The 25,020-nt window shown below is 37.0% G+C and overlaps 1 protein-coding gene and 1 long non-coding RNA gene across 5 annotated transcripts in view; one reads left to right on the forward strand and one right to left on the reverse strand.

The window, feature by feature from the left end:
* On the reverse strand, positions 1-24,299 carry prokr1a (prokineticin receptor 1a). 2 transcript variants are annotated; one of them, XM_005160127.6, is made up of 4 exons: positions 24,262-24,299; positions 21,888-24,108; positions 13,924-14,432; positions 1-3,647 (listed from the first exon to the last, which is right to left on the reverse strand). In XM_005160127.6, the coding sequence occupies exons 3-4, from the start codon at positions 14,373-14,375 to the stop codon at positions 2,942-2,944; spliced, it is 1,158 nt and encodes a 385-aa protein (XP_005160184.1). In that variant the 5' UTR covers positions 14,376-14,432; positions 21,888-24,108; positions 24,262-24,299; the 3' UTR covers positions 1-2,941. The 2 variants fall into 2 exon arrangements, with proteins under 2 accessions (XP_005160184.1, NP_001166877.1); NM_001173406.1 differs by lacking the exons at positions 21,888-24,108; positions 24,262-24,299 and having other exon boundaries at positions 2,711-3,647; positions 13,924-14,625.
* The window catches only part of LOC141375080 (uncharacterized), a 23,792-nt gene continuing 23,042 nt past the window's right edge, over positions 24,271-25,020 (forward strand). Inside the window, exon 1 of one of the 3 annotated variants that reach the window (XR_012382229.1) lies at positions 24,271-24,505. This is a non-coding gene — a long non-coding RNA (uncharacterized lncRNA). The remainder of the gene's footprint in view (positions 24,506-25,020) is intronic. The other 2 variants (XR_012382231.1, XR_012382230.1) reach the window with 2 other exon arrangements.

Below are 25,020 nucleotides of genomic sequence, written 5' to 3' on the forward strand. Positions count from 1 at the left end.
ACAATCACAAAAAGTTTTATTCAGTAAATCTAGGAATGCTTCATTACAGTATGTTGGGTGAAGTTTAGAAATGACTGTTATTAGCACTATTTAATAAATGAGACACCACATATGTTAAAACGAACTGACAGCGTAAACGAGCGCAAATGAGATATGACTGTATTTGTTGAAGCAACCATACCTTTTTTTTTACATCGCTTATAATTCTTCAGGGTGTTTCTTGGACTTATACCTGAGTGCTCAACATCAAGCCCAAAGCAACATCATTTTTTTATGCATACATTAAAATGCCAAGCCTTTCAGAGCATTGACCTTATTCTTCGTGTACAGCAGTCGGAATATTTTGGGCTCGAGACTTCTTTTCAGAAGCCCCCCAAATGATTTATGGTAAAAGTTTTTTTTTAAGTTGATAGCGCTGTACTCTGCAGTTGAAATGCATTCAAAATTCCTTCATTAATTGATCATCTGCCCCTGTAATCATGATTTGAGCTGCTCATCCATGGATTTGCTCTTCAGTGTTTGGACTTTTAGCAGTGAAACTTAAACCACACTGAACTGAACTAAACTGAACCTCAGCTCTGAAAACTGGACTGACGCAGTTGACACAATCTACATGGTAAAAGCGCTATAGAAATAAAGGTGAATTGAATTCAATTGAATTTGTGAGAATAAAAGCTGGTGTTAAAATTTAGTGTTTATATTAGTGTATTTTTTAGTTGGAAACATCAGTGAAATGTATTTTGCGGGAAATGTAGGTAGAGGCACGATTAAACATTAGCATTTGTTGTTTTTAGCATTAGTCTGAAAGAGAATTTATAACTAGATTTTTCATCTGGCACATTTGCTAAAATCTGTTGGGTAAAATCCTGGCTGCCTCCAGCAATTCAACACTGATCACACAACCTTTGTTGCGATCACACACAAAAAAATGTTGATGTCAGGTGTATAAAGAGTGTTTGAAGAAGTGCATTTCTTGTTCAGCTGGGAAATTATCACTACATTGGATTTATTATAAATGTATGAATCTCACTTGCTTTCATGTTGCTCATTAGCCAGCTCAGTCCCTCTTCATTTTTAACCCTTGGTAGTTCAAATTGTCTACCATTTCGTTATATTCAGAGCTGTTTTCACCCCAATGACTTCTATTATAATGACATTTTTGGATTGCAAAGCCATGACAGCATATAATCAAGCGTTCTTGTTGGGAAGAGGTAAAATGTGTACTTTTTCTGTTGATCATCAGTTGGCAGGATTAATCCTTTAGGCCCTGTTTCCACTAATACGTTTTAGTTTTGAAACGCATAAGTTTTGCCACAGTTATACCTTGCGTCCACACTACCCTGGAGTTTTCGAGCCCTGAAAACGAAGCGTTTTGAAAACACTTTTTGGTTTTAAAACGCTGCTGCTCTGTGTCAGTGTGGATGCGGGTAAACGGAGACATCTGAAAATGGAAGCGTTTTCAGATTGGGGCGTTTTTTCAATATTAAATACTGCCTATTATAATTTTACATGATAATAGGCATATTAACAACTTAACAGACACCAAAAATGTTGAGGCGTCATGTAGTTACACATTTATATGATCGTCATCTTCACTGTATGCTTATTTATAACAAAACGGTGCCTATAACATTACTGCATTTATTTATTATTATTATTATCTGCTGAATATCAGTTTTAATAATCAATAATGGCCATTATAAAAGTATAATGTACAATAAGTTTATATAATATAGAAAATAAAGGGAAGCAATCGATAAAATGTGCAGAATCAGTGTACGTGGTTACATGATTTAATATATTAACTTATCTTTGCGCTCAGCCAAAACAGGTTACCTGAAAACAAGTAACAGATCCAAAAGACCAAAGAGTCATTAGATAGAGACTAGATGAATTAAATATCATGTTTAACAAATAGAGTGTGATGAGATCCAGCGGTATATCCTTGATGAATTATCTGACATGCGCTGCTCAGATCTGGGGATGTGTGCTCAAAGCACCCACTGACTGCCTGGAGCTCAGACGTGCGCATACGCTGCAGCGAATGCCAGAGTGTGTGTGGTCAGGCAGACATCCCAAGTCTTCCGTAAGTTTCCGGGAGTCTCTCGCAAATCCATAGAGACTCCCGGATGCCCGCAAACAAAAGATAATCTTCCAGAAATCACGTGTCTCCCGCCCGATCCTTAAATAGTCTCCACCCCATGCCTCCCAGCTTTTTAGGTATGTCGGGCACAACTTAACCCCACCGCTCTTCAGCACGCAACTCACCCCCATCACTCTTCAGATACGTCTTGCGCACCCCCCCCCCCCCCCAAACCTCAACAAAACACTGTTTTAAAACTAAAACATATTAGTGTACACAAGGCCTTAGATGGAGATCTATTGACATCTCTTTTTCTCTCTCTCACACACACACTATACTCAATATAGAAGGCAGAAACTAAGCTTTTTTGCACTGCGACTGGTTTTCAACAGTTAAAATGAAAAGTTTTACCTCTTCCCAACAGGGAAAACCAGCAACAATCAAGAATGCATGATTATATGTGTCATGGCTTTGCAATCAAAAAATGCCATTATATTGGAAGTCAATGGGACAAAAACAGCCACGAACATAACGAAAGGGTTGTCCGTTTGATACAAGTGTATTGTCGAATGTTTTTTTTTTTTTTTTTTACATTCTTCCAAAGTATGGGTCGAAATAAGATTTGTCCCCAAAAATCATTACATTTGCTGAAACACAGAGAGAAATTTGTGGCTAAATTAAGCCTCAAAATCAAAAAGACTCAAAACCACAACACCACTGTTGGCTGAAACGCATCAGTTTTCTTCAGTAATGTTCTGAACGATCTGAAAACTTTTGCAATCAGTCATTTTGACTCATAAATTCACAGATCCTACCAAAGTCAATATATTTTGGTCCTCATGAAAGATTATTATTTTCTTATTTGATTCGTGTACATTCCACATCCTCAGTCACTCTCAACGAGGAAGTCCTAATGTCATCTTCCGCCATCTTTCCGACAATAACTCTAGTCAGCGAGCGCCATTTAGCGAATTTAACCGCTCTGAGCCACTTCACTGCATTATTCCTAACGCTCACAAAGCACAGAGTATTAATGACACCGTTGCTCATAGCGATGCATTCGATGATGTAAAAAACGACCAGAGAATTCCGCCCTCGCGTGATCAGCGCCGGGTAAAAATCTCGTAGCAATGTGAAACTGTAATACGGCGCCCAGCACAGCACGTACGCCACCAAAACCGCGATTAGTGCCACGACTGTTCTGCGCCGCCGTCGTAGACGCTTCCGAAGTTGCTCCGTTGGATATCCGGGAACATTCTTAAACCAAAGCTCCTTTGAAATCCGCGCGTAACAGACCGACATGGTGGCCACGGGCCCCAGAAACTCCACGATGAAGATGAAGAGGAAGTAGGAGCGGTACATGAGCTGCTGATCTGCAGACCAGATCTGGGCGCAGAAGATCTTCTTGTCGTGGTGGAGTGTGCTGTGCGGGTACTCGTGCTCTGTGGCGAAGTATGCAGACGGTACGGCGATGAGAACCGGGATTATCCAGACCCCAAATATAAGCCAGTATGCTGTCTGATACTTCATACGGGGCTTCAGCGGGTGAACGATAGCCATGTACCTGTTGAATACAGAACGTGATGATTATCAATGAATAGTAACACCATGTCCTAACAACCACACGATGTGACAAGATTCCAGCGACAAGCAATTTGTTTGTTTGCACCAAACATGACACGACAGAAATATTTAAATACCAGCCACTGCACTGCCAAGGTAAAGGCTTTTTATCAATACATTAAAACCTCTATAACATTACTACTAGACTACTGAGTGACTGGTGTTGTTTACAGTTCACAGAGTCACAGTTCTGTGACGAAGTACAAAAATGTTTCAAGGGTACCCAAAAACATGACCCTGCTGAGATATGATTGGGGGTCCTTGAAAGGTGAGTTGTTTTTCATTTATTTTAATATCCTGATTACACAACATAACACATCCATATCTCAGCAGGGTCAGTCATGTTTTTGGGTCCCCTTGAAACATTTGCGTTGTGTTACATGGATATTTGCAAGTGTTTCTTCAGTTGTTTGTGTTGTGAACAATTTGCAACACTTTCAAATTGATGAAGATCGTTTCTTTACTTGCTGGTGCTTTTTGTAATTGCATGTGCTTTCTTTAATTGCAGCGCGTTGAGCTCTCTCCGCCTCTGTAGATATCCGTAGTTTTGACAACTGGTTGCAAAATGAAACGAACTTCATCTATTTGAAAAAAAATCTGGCTTAAAATAAATGGCAATACTAGGACTTTTTCTGAAACATGGGACCATTTAGAATTTTTTAAATCTTAGGGTCTTTCAATTGCAAAGCAAATGTAATTAAGTACTTTGTATAAATACCCGAGGATTCATCTTTGCAACATTGGGTTATCAAGGTATATGTGTAATCTGTACAGTTTTGGTTTGGTTTGGTTTGGGTCTGTGAGACCCGTTTTCAGTTTTTTTTTTTTATTAAACAATTAATTATTTTTTCAACCTGAAATTCATTGGCTTTGGCTTATTTTCTGGAAAGAAAATAAATACGAACAAATTTGCAACGACCACATAATGTACCTCCCCCCACACATTACATACAAGGTGTTCGGGTCCACTAGACCCAGGTCTAATAAAAGTCTTGGGGTGCTTTCACACCTACACTTTTGTTTCGGAACGTATCTCGTTTGCCCAGTTAGCGCGGTTCGTTTGGCATATGTGAACAGGGCAATCACGCTCTGTTCTGCGCCAAAGTAATCGCTCCGAGATCGCTTGAATGAGGTGGTCTCGGCTCGATTGAAACGAACCCTGGATCGGTTCGATTGCAGTTAGAAAGTGATCCGATCCGAGCGCGGTTATATCACAGTGTTTTATGGATATGTAATAGGCTTACGGCTATATGAAGAGAGAATTATGAGTATGTCGGGAAGTTTCGCAAGTCTCCGGATGCCCGCAAATGAGTGATGATCTCTCGCGTCTCCCTCCCGGTCCTCAAAAAGGCATCGTCGCGCACCCTTCTCACCCTCCCCACCGCATCTCTCCTCCGACACGTCGCGCGCGCACCCTGTCAATCAGCTGAGCGGGACGCTGCAAAATAAACCCTGACACTCTGACCAATGTGAGGAGAGTTTACTCACACGTGACTTGTTTTAGCTCTTTTGGTCCAATTAGAAACTTTGCAGTGTGAAAGCGAACCGCTCCAAAAGCAAAGAGCAACAATGTAACAATTGTAATCTCTGTTTCGGAACAACTGAATCGATTCACAGGTGTGAAAGCACCCTTGAAAGCGTAGGTCCAGTGTTTCTACTCTCTGTCCTCCTCCTTTCTGGTGCTGCTGTTTTCTTCCCCTCCCTCTCCCGCACACGGTTGCAACATTGTTGAAAATTTAACTATCAACACTGTCTGCTCTTACATTCACGCACATTTTACCCTCTCTTTTGCGGGAACCAAGCTTTATTTTCTCATACCGTGTCCCATCAGCGAATTAGGGGCTATAGTACTATAAATAAGACTTTGCCAGTGTGGTTCCTTATTACAACTGATCAAGATGGCCAAAAGATAATCTGCTGTGAGGTCCTTGTAATTGATTGTGGAAGAGAGAAAAACTTCTAATGATGATGTCCATGACCATGGTGGGAACAATAAGAAAAAAAAAATCTGTGGGTTTTATTTTTTTTCATAACATTAATAAAAAATTGTAAAAAAAAAAACGAGAAGCACATTAATTCATCAATATGATCTAAGGTAAAGGGGAAAAATTCACCATGTTTATTTTTCATATGGCTTGTAATGGGATTAGCTAAACATTTGTTAAGTAATTTAACATAAAATTGTTTGATAGTGTTAATTTGGAAAGCCAATACTTTAGCCGTTCTACCAGACCCATGAACACTGGCTGAGTAACCAAAATACAAACACCACACAAGGGTTAATTTTGTATTTCATTTATTTAACTTATTTTAATTTATAGTTTTTTTTCTTCTTTTCTCTCTTAGATAAATGTAATTTCAATTTGTTTAGACGGTAGGGCTGGGAATAAAATTTAAATTTCTCTGTAAAATTACTTAGTTATATCTGTAAAAGTTTAATAAACAGATAAAAAAAACTTGCAATATGGCATCAGACATATTTGCATATATTGTCATAGAGAATTAAATCGTTACTTTCTGATAGACTGGCGGCAAATTTTAAAAGGAAAAATGTAATATCCTGCAGTAGGAGAAATCACTGTGGGCTTTTTCCCCTTATATAATAAATGACTATTGCCTTTGGCTTTTAGAGGCGTGAGATGCTATTTGGAAGCGCAGACACTCAAGACAGTTCTGAAAGGTAATAATGCTGTAATGATAATGCAGTAGGCGGCCTCCCTGACATTTCTGACTTATTACAACAAAACTGAGCAGTGCACTAAAGCTACTGTGTGACATGGTGTAAAGCAAACTACAGAACTAAGTATATTGATTATTTTATTTATAGAATATATTCAAGATGATTTAAAGTACCCAGATGAGCCTGTGTGTTATTAGTTTTACCAGTTATCTGAAAATATCATGCCATATAGTGTTGTGACTGACCGATCAGAATCAGTCCTGGCTGGGCTAGTTATTGTTTCTGTGTGGAGTTTGCATGTTCTCTCAGGCCCCGTTTACACTAATGCGTTTTAGTTTGAAAACGCATACGTTTTGCTACAGTTATGCCATCAGTCCACACTACGCCGGAGTTTTCGAGCACAGAAAACGGAGTGTTTTGGAAACGCTGGAGAGGCCGTTTTCATTCTGAAACGCTGCTGATCCGTCTCAGTGTGGATGGGGGAAAACGGAGACATCTGAAAATGGAGGCGGGGCTGCTGAGATTCGCTACCTGATTGGGGCTTTTGTGTCATTGCGTATCCTTCCCTTATTCATCAAGCCCCTATCACATGACTATAACACATGGCTTTAACACTACCAGACGACAGCAGACCAGCCTTCACTGTAAACAACAACACGGACACAGAAATGGGAGCGTTATCTGCACTATTGTCTATTTTAGGCGCCATTGTGCAGTTATTCACTTGTTACGTTTAGTAACAACTCGACTTTGTCGTCTGTCCACAAAAAATACCTCCCTTGCTTTCTTTGTCATTGTGTTCATTGCTCAACCGGCGTTTATTTACTAACAATAACCAAATGCCGAGCAAGACACATGCTTCCTGTATACTAGAATGCGCATGCCCAGAGTGTGCGAATGGTCACGTGATATACGTTTTTGGTGGCGTAGTGTGGATGGAGATATGTTCAGAAACACTAGGTGAAACGCTAGTGTGGACGCGGATAGTTTTTGATCTAAAACAACCTTTTAAACTAAAACGCACTAGTGTAAACGGGGCCTCAGTGTTGGCGTGGGTTTCTTCCGGGTGCTCCGGTTTCCCTCACAGTCCAAACACATGCGCTTTGGTGAATTGGATTAACTAAATTGTCTGTAGTGTATGAGTGTGTGTGAATGTGAGAGTGTATGGGTGTTTCCTAGTACTGGGTTGCGGCTGGAAAGGCATCCGCTGCATAAAACATGCCAAAGTAGTTGGCGGTTCACTCCGCTGTGGTGACCCCTGATGAATAAGGAGCTAAGCCAAAGGAAAACGAATGAATGAATGAATGAATGAATAAGGCCTGTGTGTATTAGTTTTACCGATTGTTATCTGAGAATAACATACCATGTATTGTGACTGACCAATCAGGTATTCCAGAAAGCTGTGTAATACTGTTATTTAATTACTTTATTTTTATTAACTAACGTTAACAATGATGAATTAATACTGTTTAAACTGGCTTTGGGCTTGAATCTGGATCAGGAGGTGTGATAGCGTTTCGAATGGATGTGGTGTGTTTGTGCAGATCTGCATTTAACAAAGATCTCAGAGTTTGATCTCTGTCAAAGCTCAAATCCTCAGAACAGTCCAAACATAGAAAATGAATCAGGATTATCAGTCTGACACACAGCGGTCTATTAGCACTCTCCGACTTCATGATCTGCCCGCCGCTGCCCGCTCTTTATGAGATATTTCATAACCTTTTGACATTCATGGAGAATAACTGGATTTTCCATCTCTGGTTCCCTAAATAAAAGGTACGGCACTATTTCAAACCATTTACACTTTGCCGTGGTTAACAGCACATCTTTGCCCACAGGAAGTCTTGTTTTTGCTGTTGTGGTTTCAAATGTTTTCTGGATTCATTGAATTTGTTAATTTTTCTGTATGTTATACAAGAGTACGAAGTTGCTGCAAAATTCTGTGTTTCCAAAGGAAACCTTTGTTATCTGCACAGACAAGCAGGAGTGAACAGTGTGTACTTTTCCCAAAAATACATGTGGTTTCTGTGATACATGGGCAGACCAAAATATTTATTACATTTATTATTTATATATACAGTATCAGGTACTACCTGTCAGGGTCACGAATAAGAAGTCGGGGTTGACAGGAGACAGTACGTCTGGATTATATCATGAAAAACATTGTATGATAAAGACAGCAGCTCAGTTCCAGCACCCAGTAGGCTTCCTAGGATGGGAGCATTTCAATCCCTTGTTTCTTTCTTTTTCCTTTTTTTGGTGTGGTCAGCGTACTTTCAAATAAGTTCCATAAAATATTTTAATAAAGAGGTTACAAAAAGCATGGTAATATTTAAATCCATTATATTCAACATAGGCTCATTGTGAAAACGTAACCCTATATACATTTCTGGAGATCGCAAATTATGTAACCAGAGGTATGTATGGCTGTATTTTGTTTTTAAAAATAAAACGCTATGTGGTAGTATGATGCTGTTTCTTTTCGAGCATACTAGCTGACCGCTTACCTCCATGTAGACGACTTTCCCGCTGATACCAGTTTGTTCAGCGAGCTTGCCATGTGCATTGGCGGACTTGAGACGCAAAACAGAGTTGACCACAAGAATGGAGTTTAAGTCTGGCAAAGAATGGTTCCATACATTGGGTAAGACAAAAACAAAAGCCAAAAGATAAAATAAACAAGTAAATAAGGGTGAGAATGTGGCAAAAACTGAAAATGTGGTAAAAATCAGGCGAAGGCTTTTCATTTTCTGGATTGCTTTTAAAAACTGTCGGTTGGGTTTAGGGAAGTGGGTGGGCGTTGGTCAATCTGTGATTTTGAAAACACTATTGGTTGGGCCTCTGGAGGATTTACGCGAGAAAAACAGGCGAAAATGGAACTCGTGAGAGAAATTTGAGATCTCAAAAAGCATACACAGCGGCCTCTGGTGGATTTACATGAGAAGAGCAGGTGTAAATGGCACTCGCGAGAGAAATTTGAGATCTCAAAAAGCATACACAGCAGCTTCTGGTGGATTTGCGAAAACCAAAACTGCAAAAAAAAAAAAAAAAAAAAACTCCTGGGATGTATTTGGCACTCTCCAGAAATGTATATCACAGTACGTTTTCAGAATGAGCCTGGGTTTTTATATCATTCCTCAGTCACTCATTAATGAGAATATGGTTTTAATTGAACAATATTTAGTTGTGCAAAATTAGAATGCAAAATTAGTATGCATTAATTTTTTTTGAATGAATTATGAAGGTTAAAATGTCAATCACATGTGAAGTCTTTTTGCCAAATGTTCCTATAAATATACTTTTAGATTATCTATCCACAACTGTAAATGTTGTACATTAAAACACGGTTTGGTAAAATATAATGTTATTATCTTGAATTATTTTGAATTCTAAAATAGGCGGCATAGTGGCTCAGTGGTTAGCACTGTCGCCTCACAGCAAGAAAGTCGCTAGTTTGAGTCCCAACTGGGTCAGTTGGCATTTCTGTGTGGAGTTTGCATGTTATCCCCGTGTTGGTGTGGGATTCCTCCGGGTAATACGAGTAATACGTACATAGCAGAGCTTGCAAAACTGTGTTTTTTTGTCGACAACACGAACGTTGTCAACATAACTCACTGGAAATCCAAAATGCTTACACACCGGCGACTTCATTGAAAGAGGAGAGGGTTTAAGTTCTGTCGACGGGTCTCCTGTATCTGCAGTTTAACAAGCACTTCAACAAGCCTGTTTTTTTCCCGCTTGGCAAGCCAAGCTGACGTGACATGGGGGTGTGGCAGCATCGACGATTCTATTTTTTGATTCGATAATCGAAATAATTAATAATTCGAAATTGAGCATAAATTTCGATCGATTTCAATTAAAAATCTAAATCGTAACACCCCTACTGAATTCACACCTGCCCAAACGAACCGCACCAAGAGGGAAAACGAGCTCTAGAGCGATTTAACTGAACTAAATAAGGCAGGTGTGAAAGCATGCTTAGTAGACAGCAAGGACACTCATTAGGACTTAACATTAAAGTAAACGTTGGTCACATTTTTTTGCTGAATAATCTTTGAGAGAAGATAAAAAAGAACCAAACTGCACTAATACATAAAAATGGACAGATCATGCCCTTTTTTACAAGATGTAAAATAAGTCTCTGATGTCCCTAGAGTGTGTGTGTGAAGTTTCAGCTCAAAAATACCTCACAAATAATGTTTTACAACACTTAAATCTGCCCCTTTTAGCCTTTGATCCTATTTGGTGACATATTGGTGGCTGTCGCTTTAAATTCAAATGAGATTGGGCTCTTTTCAGAAAAGGGCGGAGCTACAAATGCCTACGTGTCAGCATAGTGGCAGATTAAAAAACAAGACTTACTTAATATGCCAATGAGGGAGAGATCATCACTAATGGGCGGGGCTTTCTCCCTCTGATGACACGTACAAAGGGAGAATCTCAAAGTGTTTTTGCAGACTGTTTTTATCAAGTGTGATTATAAAAAACAGAATTAATTTATTCTTACCATTAGAAGCTGGTCATATTCACAGACTGCTGCCACACAACTGTGTTTAAACCACTTATGCAAGTAATTTTTGCATAATAGGTTCCTTTTAAAGCTTTGGCATGCTGGGAGTAACATGGGATGGTACAGTAGTTGCTACTGTATAACCAGCTCTGACTTCACACTGGTTTATCCTGGATTTTTCAGGGTTTTGAGGCGATAAGGTAGTTAAATGCACTGTACTGTGTGTCCTATGCTAATTTTCTAACGTGCTAGCAGGCGCAACGCCTCACATCTTGGTTTGGATTTACATGGGGTGCCTATTTCTGAAGGCTAAATTCAGCACATACTCTCCGGCCGTTGGAATATCGACATGCTAATTTGCTATATACCGCAGAAAGTAGCCAAATGTGATGCAAGCGCTGTGCAATTCCTCGCATGCAGGTGCGAATGCGCTTCAGAAAAGCATGAGCTCTGGGTGAGTCCTGCACCTCACCTCTAATTCTGCCCCCAGGTCTTTTTCTGAGCTCTCTCTGCTTTTAAGATTGAAAGTTGCGAATGTGACTTGGAGAGTGGAGATTTGATATGTGCTGTTTTATTTATTTACTGAAAACTTTCCATGAATACGATGCAAATAAAAAAAAACCCTGAAAAGCACTGTATAACCTGCAGTCTTTACCTTTGAGTGATCTGATTTAAACACATAAAAATTAGTTGGTTTGAATATGAATTAATGCTTATAGGTTCTCGTTATAGATCTCGTTTACAGTTTAGCAGTTGCTTTTTTCCAATGCGACTTACAATTAAGGAGGCATTCAGTGATTCAGCAGGAAGAGGCAATACACACAACAACTGCCAAGTATATAAAGAAACTGATAGTGCTCTGAAAATTAAGTACTAGAGTAAAAGAGTGTTTCTACAGGTGGTTTGTCAAACCCACTCATCGTTTTTTCGAGATATGGAGTGATTGTAAGAAAGTGTCTGATGCAAATGTGCAAAACTGGTGTAAGTGTCGGTTAAAGTGTCAGCGAGATAAAAGAGTGTATTTTCTACATGTGGTTTGTCAGGCCCACTCACCTGTGTGAGGCACACTCACAATTGTAGTGGTGTAACGGATCACAAATCTCACGGCTCGGATCACGTTATGTTTTTTTAGTCACGGAGCAGCCAAAAAGGGGAGGAGACTAATGTAATTTGCCTTCCATTTATTACAAAAACAGTACTGCAAGCAACTTTTGGTTTTAACAAACAGAACTTAGAACCTGTAATTTTATTAAAAATAGAATGAAGAAATAATCAGCTGAATAAAAATAAATTTTAAAATTCACTGTTACTACTACTGTTGCTGAAAACACAATTTGTATAAATCTAACATTATAATTTGTACAACCCATATTTATTTTCAATAAATGATTTGGTTATTCACTCATAAAACGTCATGTTTTATTGCTAGATGCAGCCACCTATTGGTTAAATTATGTAATTGCTGCTTACAACTTTCATTTTTAAGCGACGTTAAATGCATATGATGGTGATTGTAATCTTTACGATAAACATAAGTGGTTCTATCTTAACTATAAACTGTTCTCCCAGTATTTCTGTGTTATTTGTAACTTCATAACTAACTCAAAAGACTAAAAACTGCATCTCTTTCTTAATTTTTGCGTTTTTCAAACACAGATTTGAATGCAGCGAATCGAAGGATTAATAAACATATGCAAGTTACCATCATTTATAATTTATGTTGCGTGGGTGTTGAGATCCCGAACTTTTAATGGTTAATTACATGTTAATTCAGACTAAACAAGTGGTGACAGAAAACACCTTTAATAACCTAAGAAACCCAGCACATCCCGAATAACCCACCACAACTTCTTCCACCATCCTTATATTTTACTGGAAAGCCTAAATGCTTTCACACATGTGATTTGAATGATGCGAGAGGTGATCTCTCTGTGATCGTTACAACTTATCCCATGCTTATCCCACATTTTTTAACCTTATATTTGTCATAGAGTTCTCTAGTGAAGATAATTGAATAAAATTAGATAATACAATGAAAAAAAATCACATTAACTGGTTTATTCAAGTCAGACATAAAAGGTAACATACATATCTTAATATAACCACACCACACAACCTCAAAACAATATGCAATTCTGTAAGGGTGTAATGGATCACGGTTGATTCGTGAGTCGTACGGCTCACAACCCACTGTTCGGAACACACGTGGCCTGTGGATTAATAAATTTTTTTTTACTTGTAGATTAATCCTAAATTTGTAACGATCACAGAGAGATCACCTCTCGCATCATTCAAATCACATGTGTGAAAGCATAGGCTTTCCAGTAAAATATAAGGATGGTGGAAGATTAGCATGGTCCCTTGCGCAAAGATGAAACGCAAAATCGTGAAGCGAATCAATATGTTTACGTTTGCAATTTATATGATGTTATTTATTTATTTGTATTTATTTATGTTGTATTGTTCTGCTTTTATGTCAATGCTCTGCATTTAATATTCATCTGCATTATTTGAAATAAGAAAAATCAATAAAGTTAAAATCATAAAAAAATAAGAATTTGAAGTCCTAGTTTGTGCTCAGTTTATAGAAAGCAAAATTCTCACCTTTATTACTCCTAATGCAACAAAATGAAGATTATATAATGCTTGCCAAAATGAATGCAGCCACAAAAAATACTGCTAGTTACTGTAGTAGTAGTAATAATAATAATAATATTTGATTACAAGATGATTAATATATTAATAATATATATCAGCCACCAGCACTCTGACAGCTTAAATAAACCTTAATGTATCATTAGAAGCCATGGGTCTACATTTTGCTTTGCCTGTATATTATTTATATAATATATTTTTGTACCCTTAAAGAATAAAAAGTCATTTTAGATAGCCGGAATGTGAGTAAACTGACAGCAAATATTCATTTTTCGCTTGAACACACTACTCTAAGAACTAAGTCTTGCCAAAAATCCCATTGGTGCATGTATTATTTATTTTACTATTGAATTATTTAAGACAAGCACTCACCTGTCCACAGCGATGGCCAGCAGAGCATTGGTGGACACGTAGAGAGACACAGTCCTCAAGTAGTTAATGGAGACACAAAGCACAATCCCATGATCCCATGACAGCCGCTTGACCACGTAATAATCCACCAGGAAGGGGCAGCACACAGTCGCCACCAGAAAGTCTGATATTGCCAAGTTGGCGATGAGTAAATTGGTCAAATTCCTCAATTTCTTGTAACGTGCCAGCGAGGCGATAAATACGCAATTACCAACGCCACAGACCAGCATAATGCAAACCAGGACCATCGCAATTACAATGGTGGCCACGAAAAACGCTCGTCCCTGAGTCGTGTCGGGAATTTCGTCCACCGGGACCTCGTAATCCACAGGGATGTCATAGATGAGGTCATGAGGACTCCCGGACGGGTGAATAAGAGTCCATGTCTCTGTGCTTGTGTTGTTTTCAGTCATCTTGTGTGTTTACTGGTCCGTCAAAGCACCGGGGTCTTCCATACTTGAATATATAATCTGCAAAACACACAAGATTTTCACTGTACGATGCTGGGAAAATCTGACATTCATTCATTCATTTTTCTTCAGCTTAGTCCCTTATTTATCAGGGGTCGCCACAGCGGAATAAATCGCCAACTTATTCAGCATATGTTTTACACACTGCCTTTTAAGCCGCAACCCAACACTGGGAAGCACCTATACACTCACGCATTCACACATACTCATACACTACAGCCAATTTAGTTTATTAAGTTCTCCTATAGGGCATGTCTTTGAACTGTAGGGGAAACCCGAGCACCCGAAGGAAACGCACACCAACTTGGGGAGAACATGCAAACTCCACACAGAAATGCCAACTGGCCCAGCTGGGACTTAAACCAGTGACCTTCTTGCTGTGAGTCAACAGAGCTAACCACTGAGCCACCGCATTGCCAAAATCTGATATTACGATATTTTATTGTTCTGTGATAATTATTGCGATATGAAACTTTTACAGTTTCAAAAGATGGCTTGAATAGCTCTATTTGACAGTTTTCTGGGGAGACTAACAGTATTTAGGTACAAAAATGAAATAGTCACAATGCAAAGAGTGCTTTTCTTACTTTGCTTTGTCTCATTTCTAGACCACCAAATATCTAAACATTCTTAGATCAAGTAAAAATATTGCTTTCTTTTCAACTTCATAAAATTTTTTTTAAAAATTAGGAGATTTTCACTTTGAAATGTGGATGTTTGGACTAGAGACAAGACAAAAATTCTAAGTAAATCATTTATTTTTGCATAAATCGTAAACATTCCATATAAATAAAGTAATTATGCAATTCTGTAGCTCCAGGTCAACTATAACTCAGACTGGTGCCAATGGCGTAGTGGTTAGTGCATCGACACATGTTCACTTCAGTTTCATGGTGACTAGACTTCGATTCCCACCTCGAGGTTGTATGCTGAGCCTTCCCCTTTCTCTGCTTTCCTGTCTATACTCTCTACTGTCCTATCAATTAAAGGTGAAAACCCCCCAAAAATAGTTATAAAAATACTATAATTCAGTCTGAAATCTTGCGATGTGTGACTATTGCAGATTTGACCAAAAAACAGAAATGTGAGCACATCTGAGATTCTAAAAGACAGGTGCTCGATCAAAAACAAACACAGTGGAAAAAGTCACAAGAAAATCGGCACTTTAGCTCTTTTTTTTATTGTAACAACGTTTTAACCAGTCAAAGAACCATTTTTAAATGGGAAGAACACTTCAAACTCTGCATTAACTGGACGTTGCACTGCAAAAATATGCTTTCTTTTCTTTTCTTTCTTCTTTTTTTGTCTTGTTTCTAGTCCTTATATCTAAACATTCTTAAATCAAAAAGCATTTTTTAGACAAACAAAAAATACTGGCTTGTTTTCTGAAAGAAATATGTCAAAAATAAAGGGAGTTTTTCCTTAAAACAAGCTAAATAATCTGTCAAGGGAGTAAGTAAAAGAACCTTATTTCGAAGCAAAGAAGAAAAAAGATTATTTTGCTTACCGCATTATTTAGCTTGTTTTAAGTAAAAAGCTCTTAGGGCTCGTTCATTTTGACTCATTATTTCTGAAAACAAGACACGCTTCCTGACTAAAGATTTTTTAGATATTTAGACTAGAAACAAGACAAAAACTCTAGTAAGAAATACTAAGAAATACTAAGAAATTTTTTCATATAAAACTTATATTTCATTTAATCGGTTTAGGGTTATTTTGGAGCTCCTCTTATTCTTTCACTTGCAGCAAACTAATGGTTGGAGGGGGCGTTGCTAAGCATATCTTTTTTTTTTTTTTTATTATTGAAATTACAAAATTCAAATACAACAAAATGGGATTTAACTTTACAACTTGTGTGTAACATATGGAAGGCTCAACACAAAACAATATACAAAGCTACAAATGTAATATACAAAAGCATTCAAGCTAAAATAAATCCAAGAGTGAAAGGAAAACACAAAAAAATAAAAAATAAATAAAAAATAAGTACAACATAGATATTATCTATGGCAAGTTATATACTACAAATAAATTGAACATTTGTAAGGCAATATTTGTTTTCATTTTAGCCAGGGCATCTGAAAATACTTTAAGTTCTTTTATAAATATAATAAGTAATGGAGGTGTTTTGAAATATCTACATTTATGAATAAAATATTTGGCTGACACAATTATAATATTTATCAAATCGTGCAAAGCAGAGCAATCTTTAGTAATTCCATATAGTACATCTTGTAATGTAAAAGTCAAACCTTCAGCATCCACATTTTTTATTTGCAACCAGTCTTGTACTTTTTTCCAAAATGATTGAATGGCGCTGCAAGAGAAAAATATGTGTTCTGTGTCTTCACCAAAGTGTTTACATAAATGGCATGGTGAGTTTTCTAAGATAAATTTTAGGTGTAAGAATCTATTAGAAGGGTATATATCATTTAATATTTTAAATTGTACTTCTTTTGCCTTGGGGAGAATTGGAAATTTAAGATATGTTGTTCTAAAATATTTAACAGTATTTTTATCCACTGAATGAAATAACCTATTTCTTAATACTTGATAAGGGAAACAAGATTGGATAATAATTTGTCTTAAATGTTTATTAGTGCAAAGTTTATTATCAAATTTAATCTCACCAGTATATAATAAGGGAAGAACTGGAGTAATTTTCGAATAGGATAGGTAACTTTCATTAACATTTTTATACCTGAGGGTATAGCACTAATAACAGTGAAAAATTGCTTTGGATGACAAGCAAATCCATGTCTTAGAGTGAAAGTATTGTAATCTAGAATATTGCCCCTTCCATCCATTAAGTCTGTTACTGACCAAATATTTTTATTGCTAAGCATATCTCAACCAATCCGTCAAACTGACTGATGTCATCAGAGATGGACTGCCATTCCAGAGTGGAAATAAATAGTCAGGTTTTGATTAACGATTATCAAAACAAACCTTTTTTTATTGGATTTATTTGCACTGAATATTTTTTTTTTATACTTTATTTTTATTACTTTTAAGGAAAGAATAAAAATAAATAAATAAATAAGTCTATAAAAATAAAACAAGGGGGGAAAAAATACAAGAAGTAGGTAAGTAAATAATACAATAAAACACCAGAACTTAAATGAACGGTTGACAGGTCACATATTTCCTTACAGGTCACATGAACAGATACATATATAAATCAGATTACACTGTGTAAAGGCATAAGTACAATCCATTTCTCCCAATATTGCAGGTATTTGTCCATTTGTAGTTTTAAAGAAAAAGTCATCCTCTCCATATTTTGAACATTAGATATGATATCCAACATTTCAGATTTTGTAGGGGGTTCCAGTTGTAGCCACTTTCGAGTCACAGTTTTCTTACTGGTTGCTAGGAGTATTTTTAATAAGTACTTGTCTTTTACCGTTAGGTTGGCTGCAATATTTCCCAGATAAATTGTTGTAAAAGAAAGATCCACATCATCACCAAAAATATTACGTATTATTTGCTTTACATCCTTCCAATATGGCTGGGCAACTCCAAAATATGTGAAAGTGGTTTGCCAAGTCTTTTCCACATTTCCTCCAGCACTGCCCCCTGTCCTTGTCCTGTGTTTGCATGTATGTTAATTTGGGGGTTATAAAGTATCTGGTAAGATTCTTCCAGCAAAAATCTCTCCACATACCAGAATTGGAAGAGGTGGCCTGTACTGAGCAGATATTCAACCAATCTTCCTCTGAGATAACTAGGTTGGATTCTCTCTCCCATTTTAGTCTGATATAATTTGTTAATTCTTCCTTGGTCGATCGGATGGCAGAATACAATTTTGAAACAAGTCTTCTATTATCTTTGTTCTTGTAGATGTCTATAACTAAGTCAATTAAATTGGGGGGATGGTTCTCTGAGCATCTAATCTCACTATTAAAATAGGTTCTGGTTTGCAAATACCTAAAGAAATCACATTTGTCCAGACCATACTTATCGCACTGAATATTTTTTAACATTAAAGGGATAGTTCACCTAAAAATGTAACTTTACTTGTTCGAGACCTACAGTATTTAAGATTCTTTCTTCTGTTGAACACATAGGAAGATATTTTGATAAATGCTGCTACCCATTGACTACCATAATATTTTTTTCCAACTATTCAAGCCACCAACCTGATTTCACAGAGTAGGACCTGTTTCTGGATTAACATTAATGTTGATCATGGAACAACATTCCAATCAGCCAATCAGAATAAAGGATATGTTTACAGATTATGTTAAGTGCTTACGGTTAGGTTTATGCGCTTCTACATGATTGTTCCCCTCAGATTTTGGGAATAATTTACAGTTATGGTTGGGTTTATAGGGAATAAGTATGGATTACATTTTCCAACAAAAATGATGTTCCAGGATCAACATAGATGTTAATCCAGGATCGTATCGTACTCTGCAAAATTATGACGTGTGGTGGCAGCAACCAGCATTCTTCAAAATATCTTCTTTCGTGTTCAACACAGGAACCAAACTCATAAAAGTTTAAAACCTCACAAGGAAGACTAAATGATGATGTAAATTTCATTTTTGGATAAATATATATTACTTACGATGTTTTTAAGACTAACAATGATCAAAATAAACATTGTGCATTTTTATTTATACTTTAGAATTGAAAGGACTTGTTTCGCATAATCGAAAGCTTCCATGAATGTGGAATTAATGCCAACAAATCATTAACATTAATTTTCAGATTTGTACAGTCAGCAATCGCTCTGACATTCTGCCTAACATGTCATTTTAGTATTTTATGGAACAGATTGAAATGATATGTGGTCATTAAATGTCAACAAAACCTTCCCTTAGGGGTAAACTGTGATTTTATTGGAAGAAAACATATTCATAACCCAGTGAAACGTGTGGATGGGAGACAACAGCATGCCTAGTTATCTGGCACATTCAGGTTTCTAAGTTTGGAGAGCTCACAGATGGCCATTAGAGAAGGATTTATGATAATGCGCAGAATCTGGTGCATGTTTACTTAAAACTTTGCTGAACTTAGTTTTGTTAAAAATGGAATGTTATTCATTTACATATTTGAGTGTGTGTGCGTGTGTGTGTGTGTGTGTGTGTGTGTGTGCGTGTGTGTGTCTTTATGTGTGCGTCCATCTGTGTGTGTGTGTGTTTATTTTTTCCAGTTGCTTCTTTTGTCATCTGGTATTACAGCGTATGAGAATGCTGTAATAAATATGGCGGATCAGTCTTTGAGTGATACAAATCATTTTACTAATTGCTCATGTGTACTAGTAATCTTATCCAGTCAAGCTCGAAATTATTCATCATACCCCTGGGTTATGAAATCATCTTGAAATCATGCTTGACTGTATATACAGTTGAAGTCAGAATTTTATAGCCCCTTTGAATTTTTTATTCTTTTTTTATATATTTCCCAAATGATGTTTAACAGATCAAGGAATTTTTCACAGTATGTCTGATAATATTTTTTCTTCTGGAAAAAATCTTATTTGTTTAATTTCGGCAAGAATAAAAGCAGTTTTTAATTTTTTAAAAGCCATTTTAAAGACAAAATTATTGGCCCCTTTAAGCTATATATTTTCCCGATAGTCTACAGAACAAACCATCATTATCCAATAACTTGCCTAATCACCCTAACCTGCCTAGTTAACCTGATTAACCTAGTTGAGCCTTTAAATGTCACTTTAAGCTGTATAGAAGTGTCTTGAAAAATATCTAGTCAAATATTATTTACTCTCATCATAGCAAAAATAAAATAAATCAATTATAAGAAATGAGTTATTGAAACTAATATGTGTAAAAATGTGTTTAAAAAAATCTGCTCTCTGTTAAACAGAAATTGGGTAAAAAATTAAACAGGGGGGCTAATAATTCTGATTTCAACTGTATATATGATTTTAAAATAAACATTAAATGTATGACTAGCCTAAAAATGCTGCACAGACCTATTTATGTACAAATTTGTTGAAAATATATTCTGTAAAATGCAGTTATCCAAAACAATAAATGACCATTTATTCAGCATCTTGTTCAAAAGTTTCTTTCTTCTGTCAAACACAAAATAAGATATTTTGAAGAATGTAAGGTTTGAATTCAATAATATTTTCCTACACTGTAAAAAAATACTTGCCTTAAATATTTAACCAGAATCAAATAGGCATGTGACGATAACTGTTTTAAAGGTATACTGCGGTTTGGAAAAGTCAAGGTTTTAAAACCCCCAACATTTTCTGCTATACCAGGGGTGGCCAACCCTGTTCCTGGAGAGCCACCTTCCTGCAGATTTCAGTTGCAACCCCTATCAAGCACACCTGCCTGTAATTATCACGTGGTGTTCAGGTCCTAATTAATTGGTTCAGGTGTGTTTGATATGGGTAGCAACTGAAATCTGCAGGAAGGTGGCTCTCCAGGAACAGGGTTGGCCACCCCTGTGTTATACCATTCCTAAGGTATGTGTACAATTTTCTTTTTTTTTTGTTTGTTTTAGTTTTAGTTTTTTAGTTTTAGTTTTTTATTTTGCCGTTTAAAATTGTAAAGTTGCCGCTTTAATTGTAAAAATGCTGTTTTACATTGTATAGTTGCCGTTTTAATTGTAATGATGCCATTTTAAATGGTAAAGATGCTGTTTTAAATGGTAAATATGCTGTTTTAAATGCTATTTTAAATTATAAAGATGCCAGGAACATTTATAATTGTAAAGAGACATTTTAAAAGAATATATTTTACAACAGTAATCACAAAACCGTGAATCTGTGATATTTTTTATCCAAGGTTATCATACCATCACAATCTTATACCGGCCCATGCCTAGAATCAAATTAACCTTTTGAGTGCATTGAACTTATATTATGTTAATCTAACTTAAAACACTTTGCGTACCTTATAAAATTAAGTTAGAACATTATTAACGTAAATAAATAAGTTACAATGACCTAAAAACATATGCTATCAGGACAAATTGATCATATAATTCTAAGAAATAAACTCGTAAAGATGTACATTTATTAGTAAATGTTCCTTATTGTGGTGTACCAAAATGCATTTACAGTTACGGTGTGGAACAACCTAAATGTTATTCCTAATGTAGAAATGGCACTTTAATTCTATTATTAACGTTGAATGTCTCCATCATGAGCAAAACACGACCAGCAGATGCATATTAATAATTAACTATAGAATAATTGCAGCTTTAATGCCGTTTTCTGCATGGAACTATAATTATGAGCAGTTAAATTGTTCATTTACATGTAAATAAACTCAATAACAGTCTCAAAATTGAACTGTTACAAACTTTTAATATACATTTGTTTGTAGTTCAGGGGGTGTCCAACAAATAAGCATATACTGTAAGGTCAAGTCAGTCGTTTTTACAGTAAAAAAGAGCAAACATTCAGGCGGAAACTAAACCAATTAACTTCACATTGACAGAAATAATACTAAATCATGTATATCCTACCTTCACAGCATTATTCTCCTAGTTGTGCTCCTTTATGTCTCCGACTGAAGACATCTTCATCTTCGTCTTCAGATCAGGTCTAGTTTTTCTGCTGCTGCTGTGCTGTCCGCTCATGAATGAATCCTCAGCGCCTCCTCCCTCCCTCTAGCGGCAGAACTGTGTGACTGCGAGTCACTTTTTGAAGGTCCAGTGTCCAAAGTCCAAAACCCGTTTTTAGATGTTAGTATCAGTATGTTAGGTGTAATGATATCTAAAGGCTACTAAAACAGTGACAAAATTTGTGTTTAGGAGTATAAAACCGCTTGCAGTTTTTCACCCCTGCTAAAAAAAAAGCTTAAACCAGCCTAGGCCGGTTGGCTGGTTTTAGCTGGTCGACCAGGCTGGTTTTAGAGGGGTGTTGGCCATTTCCAGGCTGGTTTCCAGCCATTTCCAGCTTAGTCTTAGCTGGTCAGGCTGGGAGATGACCAACTAAAACCAGCTTGACCAGCTTAGCCAGGCTGGGAGCCCAGCCTAAACCAGCTATGTCCAGCTTAAACCAGGCTGGTTTTAGCTGGATTTAGCTTGTCATTTTCCAGTCTGACCAGCTAAGACCAGGCTGGAAATGGCTGGAAACTGGCCTGGAAATGGCCAAAACCCCTCTAAAACCAGCTGGTCAACCAGCTAAAACCAGCCAACCAGCCTAGGCTGGTTTAAGTTGGATTTTTCAGCAGGGACGCCACGTTTATTTTTCTCTTCACCTCATACAGTTTCTCATCAAATCTTGACCAATCAAATGCTCCCTAGTATCCAAGATGCCCCGCCCCCTTCTTCTCGTTTGCTTTTCATTTGATGCGCTTGATCTCAACCACTCTCTTTGGCAGAACTGTGATTAAAATTGAACGCTAAGGTTGCCTTTTAAAGGGGAGGAGCTACCCGATGTCCCGCTCTCTCCTCATGTTGAGATTGCGTTAAATAAATGCACATTTCAAAACACTTCATGGGACCTTTAAATAAGACTATATCGTAATATTTACCACAGAGGACAGAGATAAAAAACTAAGAGGATTATAAACTACAGTATTTACATTAAAGTCCATGTAGAACAGCAATTGCTGAAACTTATTTTTCAGTATGTTGACGTACTTATCTGCTAGTTAAGTGATGACGTGTTGGTGACGTATGTATACTGTTTGCAGGTCCAAGCCCCCACTCATTTGACTTGAGAAAATATTTGTTTATGATCACTTTTTATTCCTATCAAACATTAATGTTAATTTTATATAAACTCATGGTGTACACAACAATCTCTGGGCTTGCTGCATCACAAATACCAAAATTTTAACAATTTATAAAAAATGAATCACTTTCTGGGTGAAGCAGTGGCGCAGTAGGTAGAATGTCACAGCAAGAAGGTCGCTGGGTCGCTGGTTCGAGCCTCAGCTCAGTTGGCGTTTCTGTGTGGAGTTTGCATGTTCTCCCTGCGTCCGCGTGGGTTTCCTCTGGGTGCTCTGGTTTCCCCCACAGTCCAAAGACATGCGGTACAGGTGAATTGGGTAGGCTAAATTGTCCGTAGTGAGTGTGTGGATGTGTCCCAGACATGGGTTGTGGCTGTGTAAAAACTTGCTGGATAAGTTGGTGGTTCATTCCGCTGTGGCGACCCCGGATTAATAAAGGGACTAAGCCGACAAGAAAATGAATGAATCAATGAATCACTTTCTGGCTATCGGATATTTGGCATGGACATATAATGCGATTGTGATTTTCGAAAGTATTACATTGCTTGTTTATTGTTATCATTTACATACAGTTTGATAGATCGCTTGGACCCGGAAGCCGCTTCGCATGAGGTCACACTTAACAAGCGGATTCCAACTGAAACGGAATAGGGGCGGAGTTTTTCTTTAGAAAATTAACGATAAGAGGGGCGTGGCTAGTAATATTGTTGCTGAAGCTGCCATACGGACATCTAAACGCAGAAGTAAATGTCAGACATTTTGTTTTCAGTGGATTACCTTGCACTGATTGTTTACCAGAAGAATATTACCATGTGCTATCAACATTTAATCAAAATAAAAGTTTTGACACATTTTAATTGTGACTGAACTATTAATTTGTAAAATGTCAATAAACGCCTTTTTAAACTTAACAACAACAGTTAAGTTTGGGCAAAATCCCTTTAATGCAAGTCATTTCACTCAGCAGCCATCTTTGAAACACCTCTCGAGCAGCATGCTTGGGTATTCTGTTTAAATAGGGAAACACAAAATTCTCCAAAACTGTTTGCCAAGCTTATGATTGAGTATCAAATTATGAATCACCAATAAAATTAACCAACAACTGTGTCTTTAGTTTCATTTCTAAACGTCCAAATCACACAAAATCTGCAGAAACTCACTTCTGGTCCGAGCCCCTCCACCGGAGTATCGTCAGTCTAGTCTATATCGATCGATGATTGGCGCCTGCACTTAAGGGCGGGTTTTATTTGCCATATAGCGATCGATGATTGGCTCCCGTACTAGTAGGCGGGGCTTTATGTATCATATTGACCGTTACATTTCAAAAAGATACGAGTGACACGTTTGGTCTACCAGATGCGAAGATTTGTTGTTGTTTTTTTCCTCCTCGATTATTCGTAATTTGTAAGTAAAGCTAGCATATCAACATTCAATATGCTGTTACCTAAAAACTGTAAGTTTTATAAGCCACTCATGTGCGTTTTTTATATCACAGGTAAGTGTTCTGAAGCCTGTACCGAAGAAAGCTCTTTAAAATCACTAATTCATGGCCTCGAGTGGCTGTTTGCATTATTAAACCTTTTAAATATGAAAGTGTGTGAAAAAAATGTATAGGCTTTTCACTTCATACTCAAAACAGCAGCATTTAGCGTGTGCCATTTTAGGGGTTCGTTTTATCCTTTTAAATCCTGCAGTGTGGTCTAAAATGTTTAAATATGCTGATATTTTAAATGATTTATCATTTTCTCACGACCTGATATAAGTAATAGAATGATATGATTAAACTCTAAGTGCAAACACCTTTTATGTGTGCTTCTAGCTCAATTTAAACATTATTGTTGTAGTTAAAGCATTTTTTTCCTTAATAGATTTTCTCATTTAGTTAAATAAAAGTGTCACTATGAACAATGCTCATTACA

This window comes from Danio rerio, chromosome 1 (assembly GCF_049306965.1).
Source record: "Danio rerio strain Tuebingen ecotype United States chromosome 1, GRCz12tu, whole genome shotgun sequence".
NCBI lineage: Eukaryota > Metazoa > Chordata > Actinopteri > Cypriniformes > Danionidae > Danio > Danio rerio.

Bases quoted from the DNA above. Each gene is read 5' to 3' on its own strand.
- prokr1a (XM_005160127.6), bottom strand. From the start codon at position 14,375: ATGACTGAAAACAACACAAGCACAGAGACATGGACTCTTATTCACCCG. The intron at 3,648-13,923 runs GTGAGTGCTTGT...TGTATTCAACAG, and splicing joins CTGGCCATCGCTGTGGACAG to GTACATGGCTATCGTTCACC.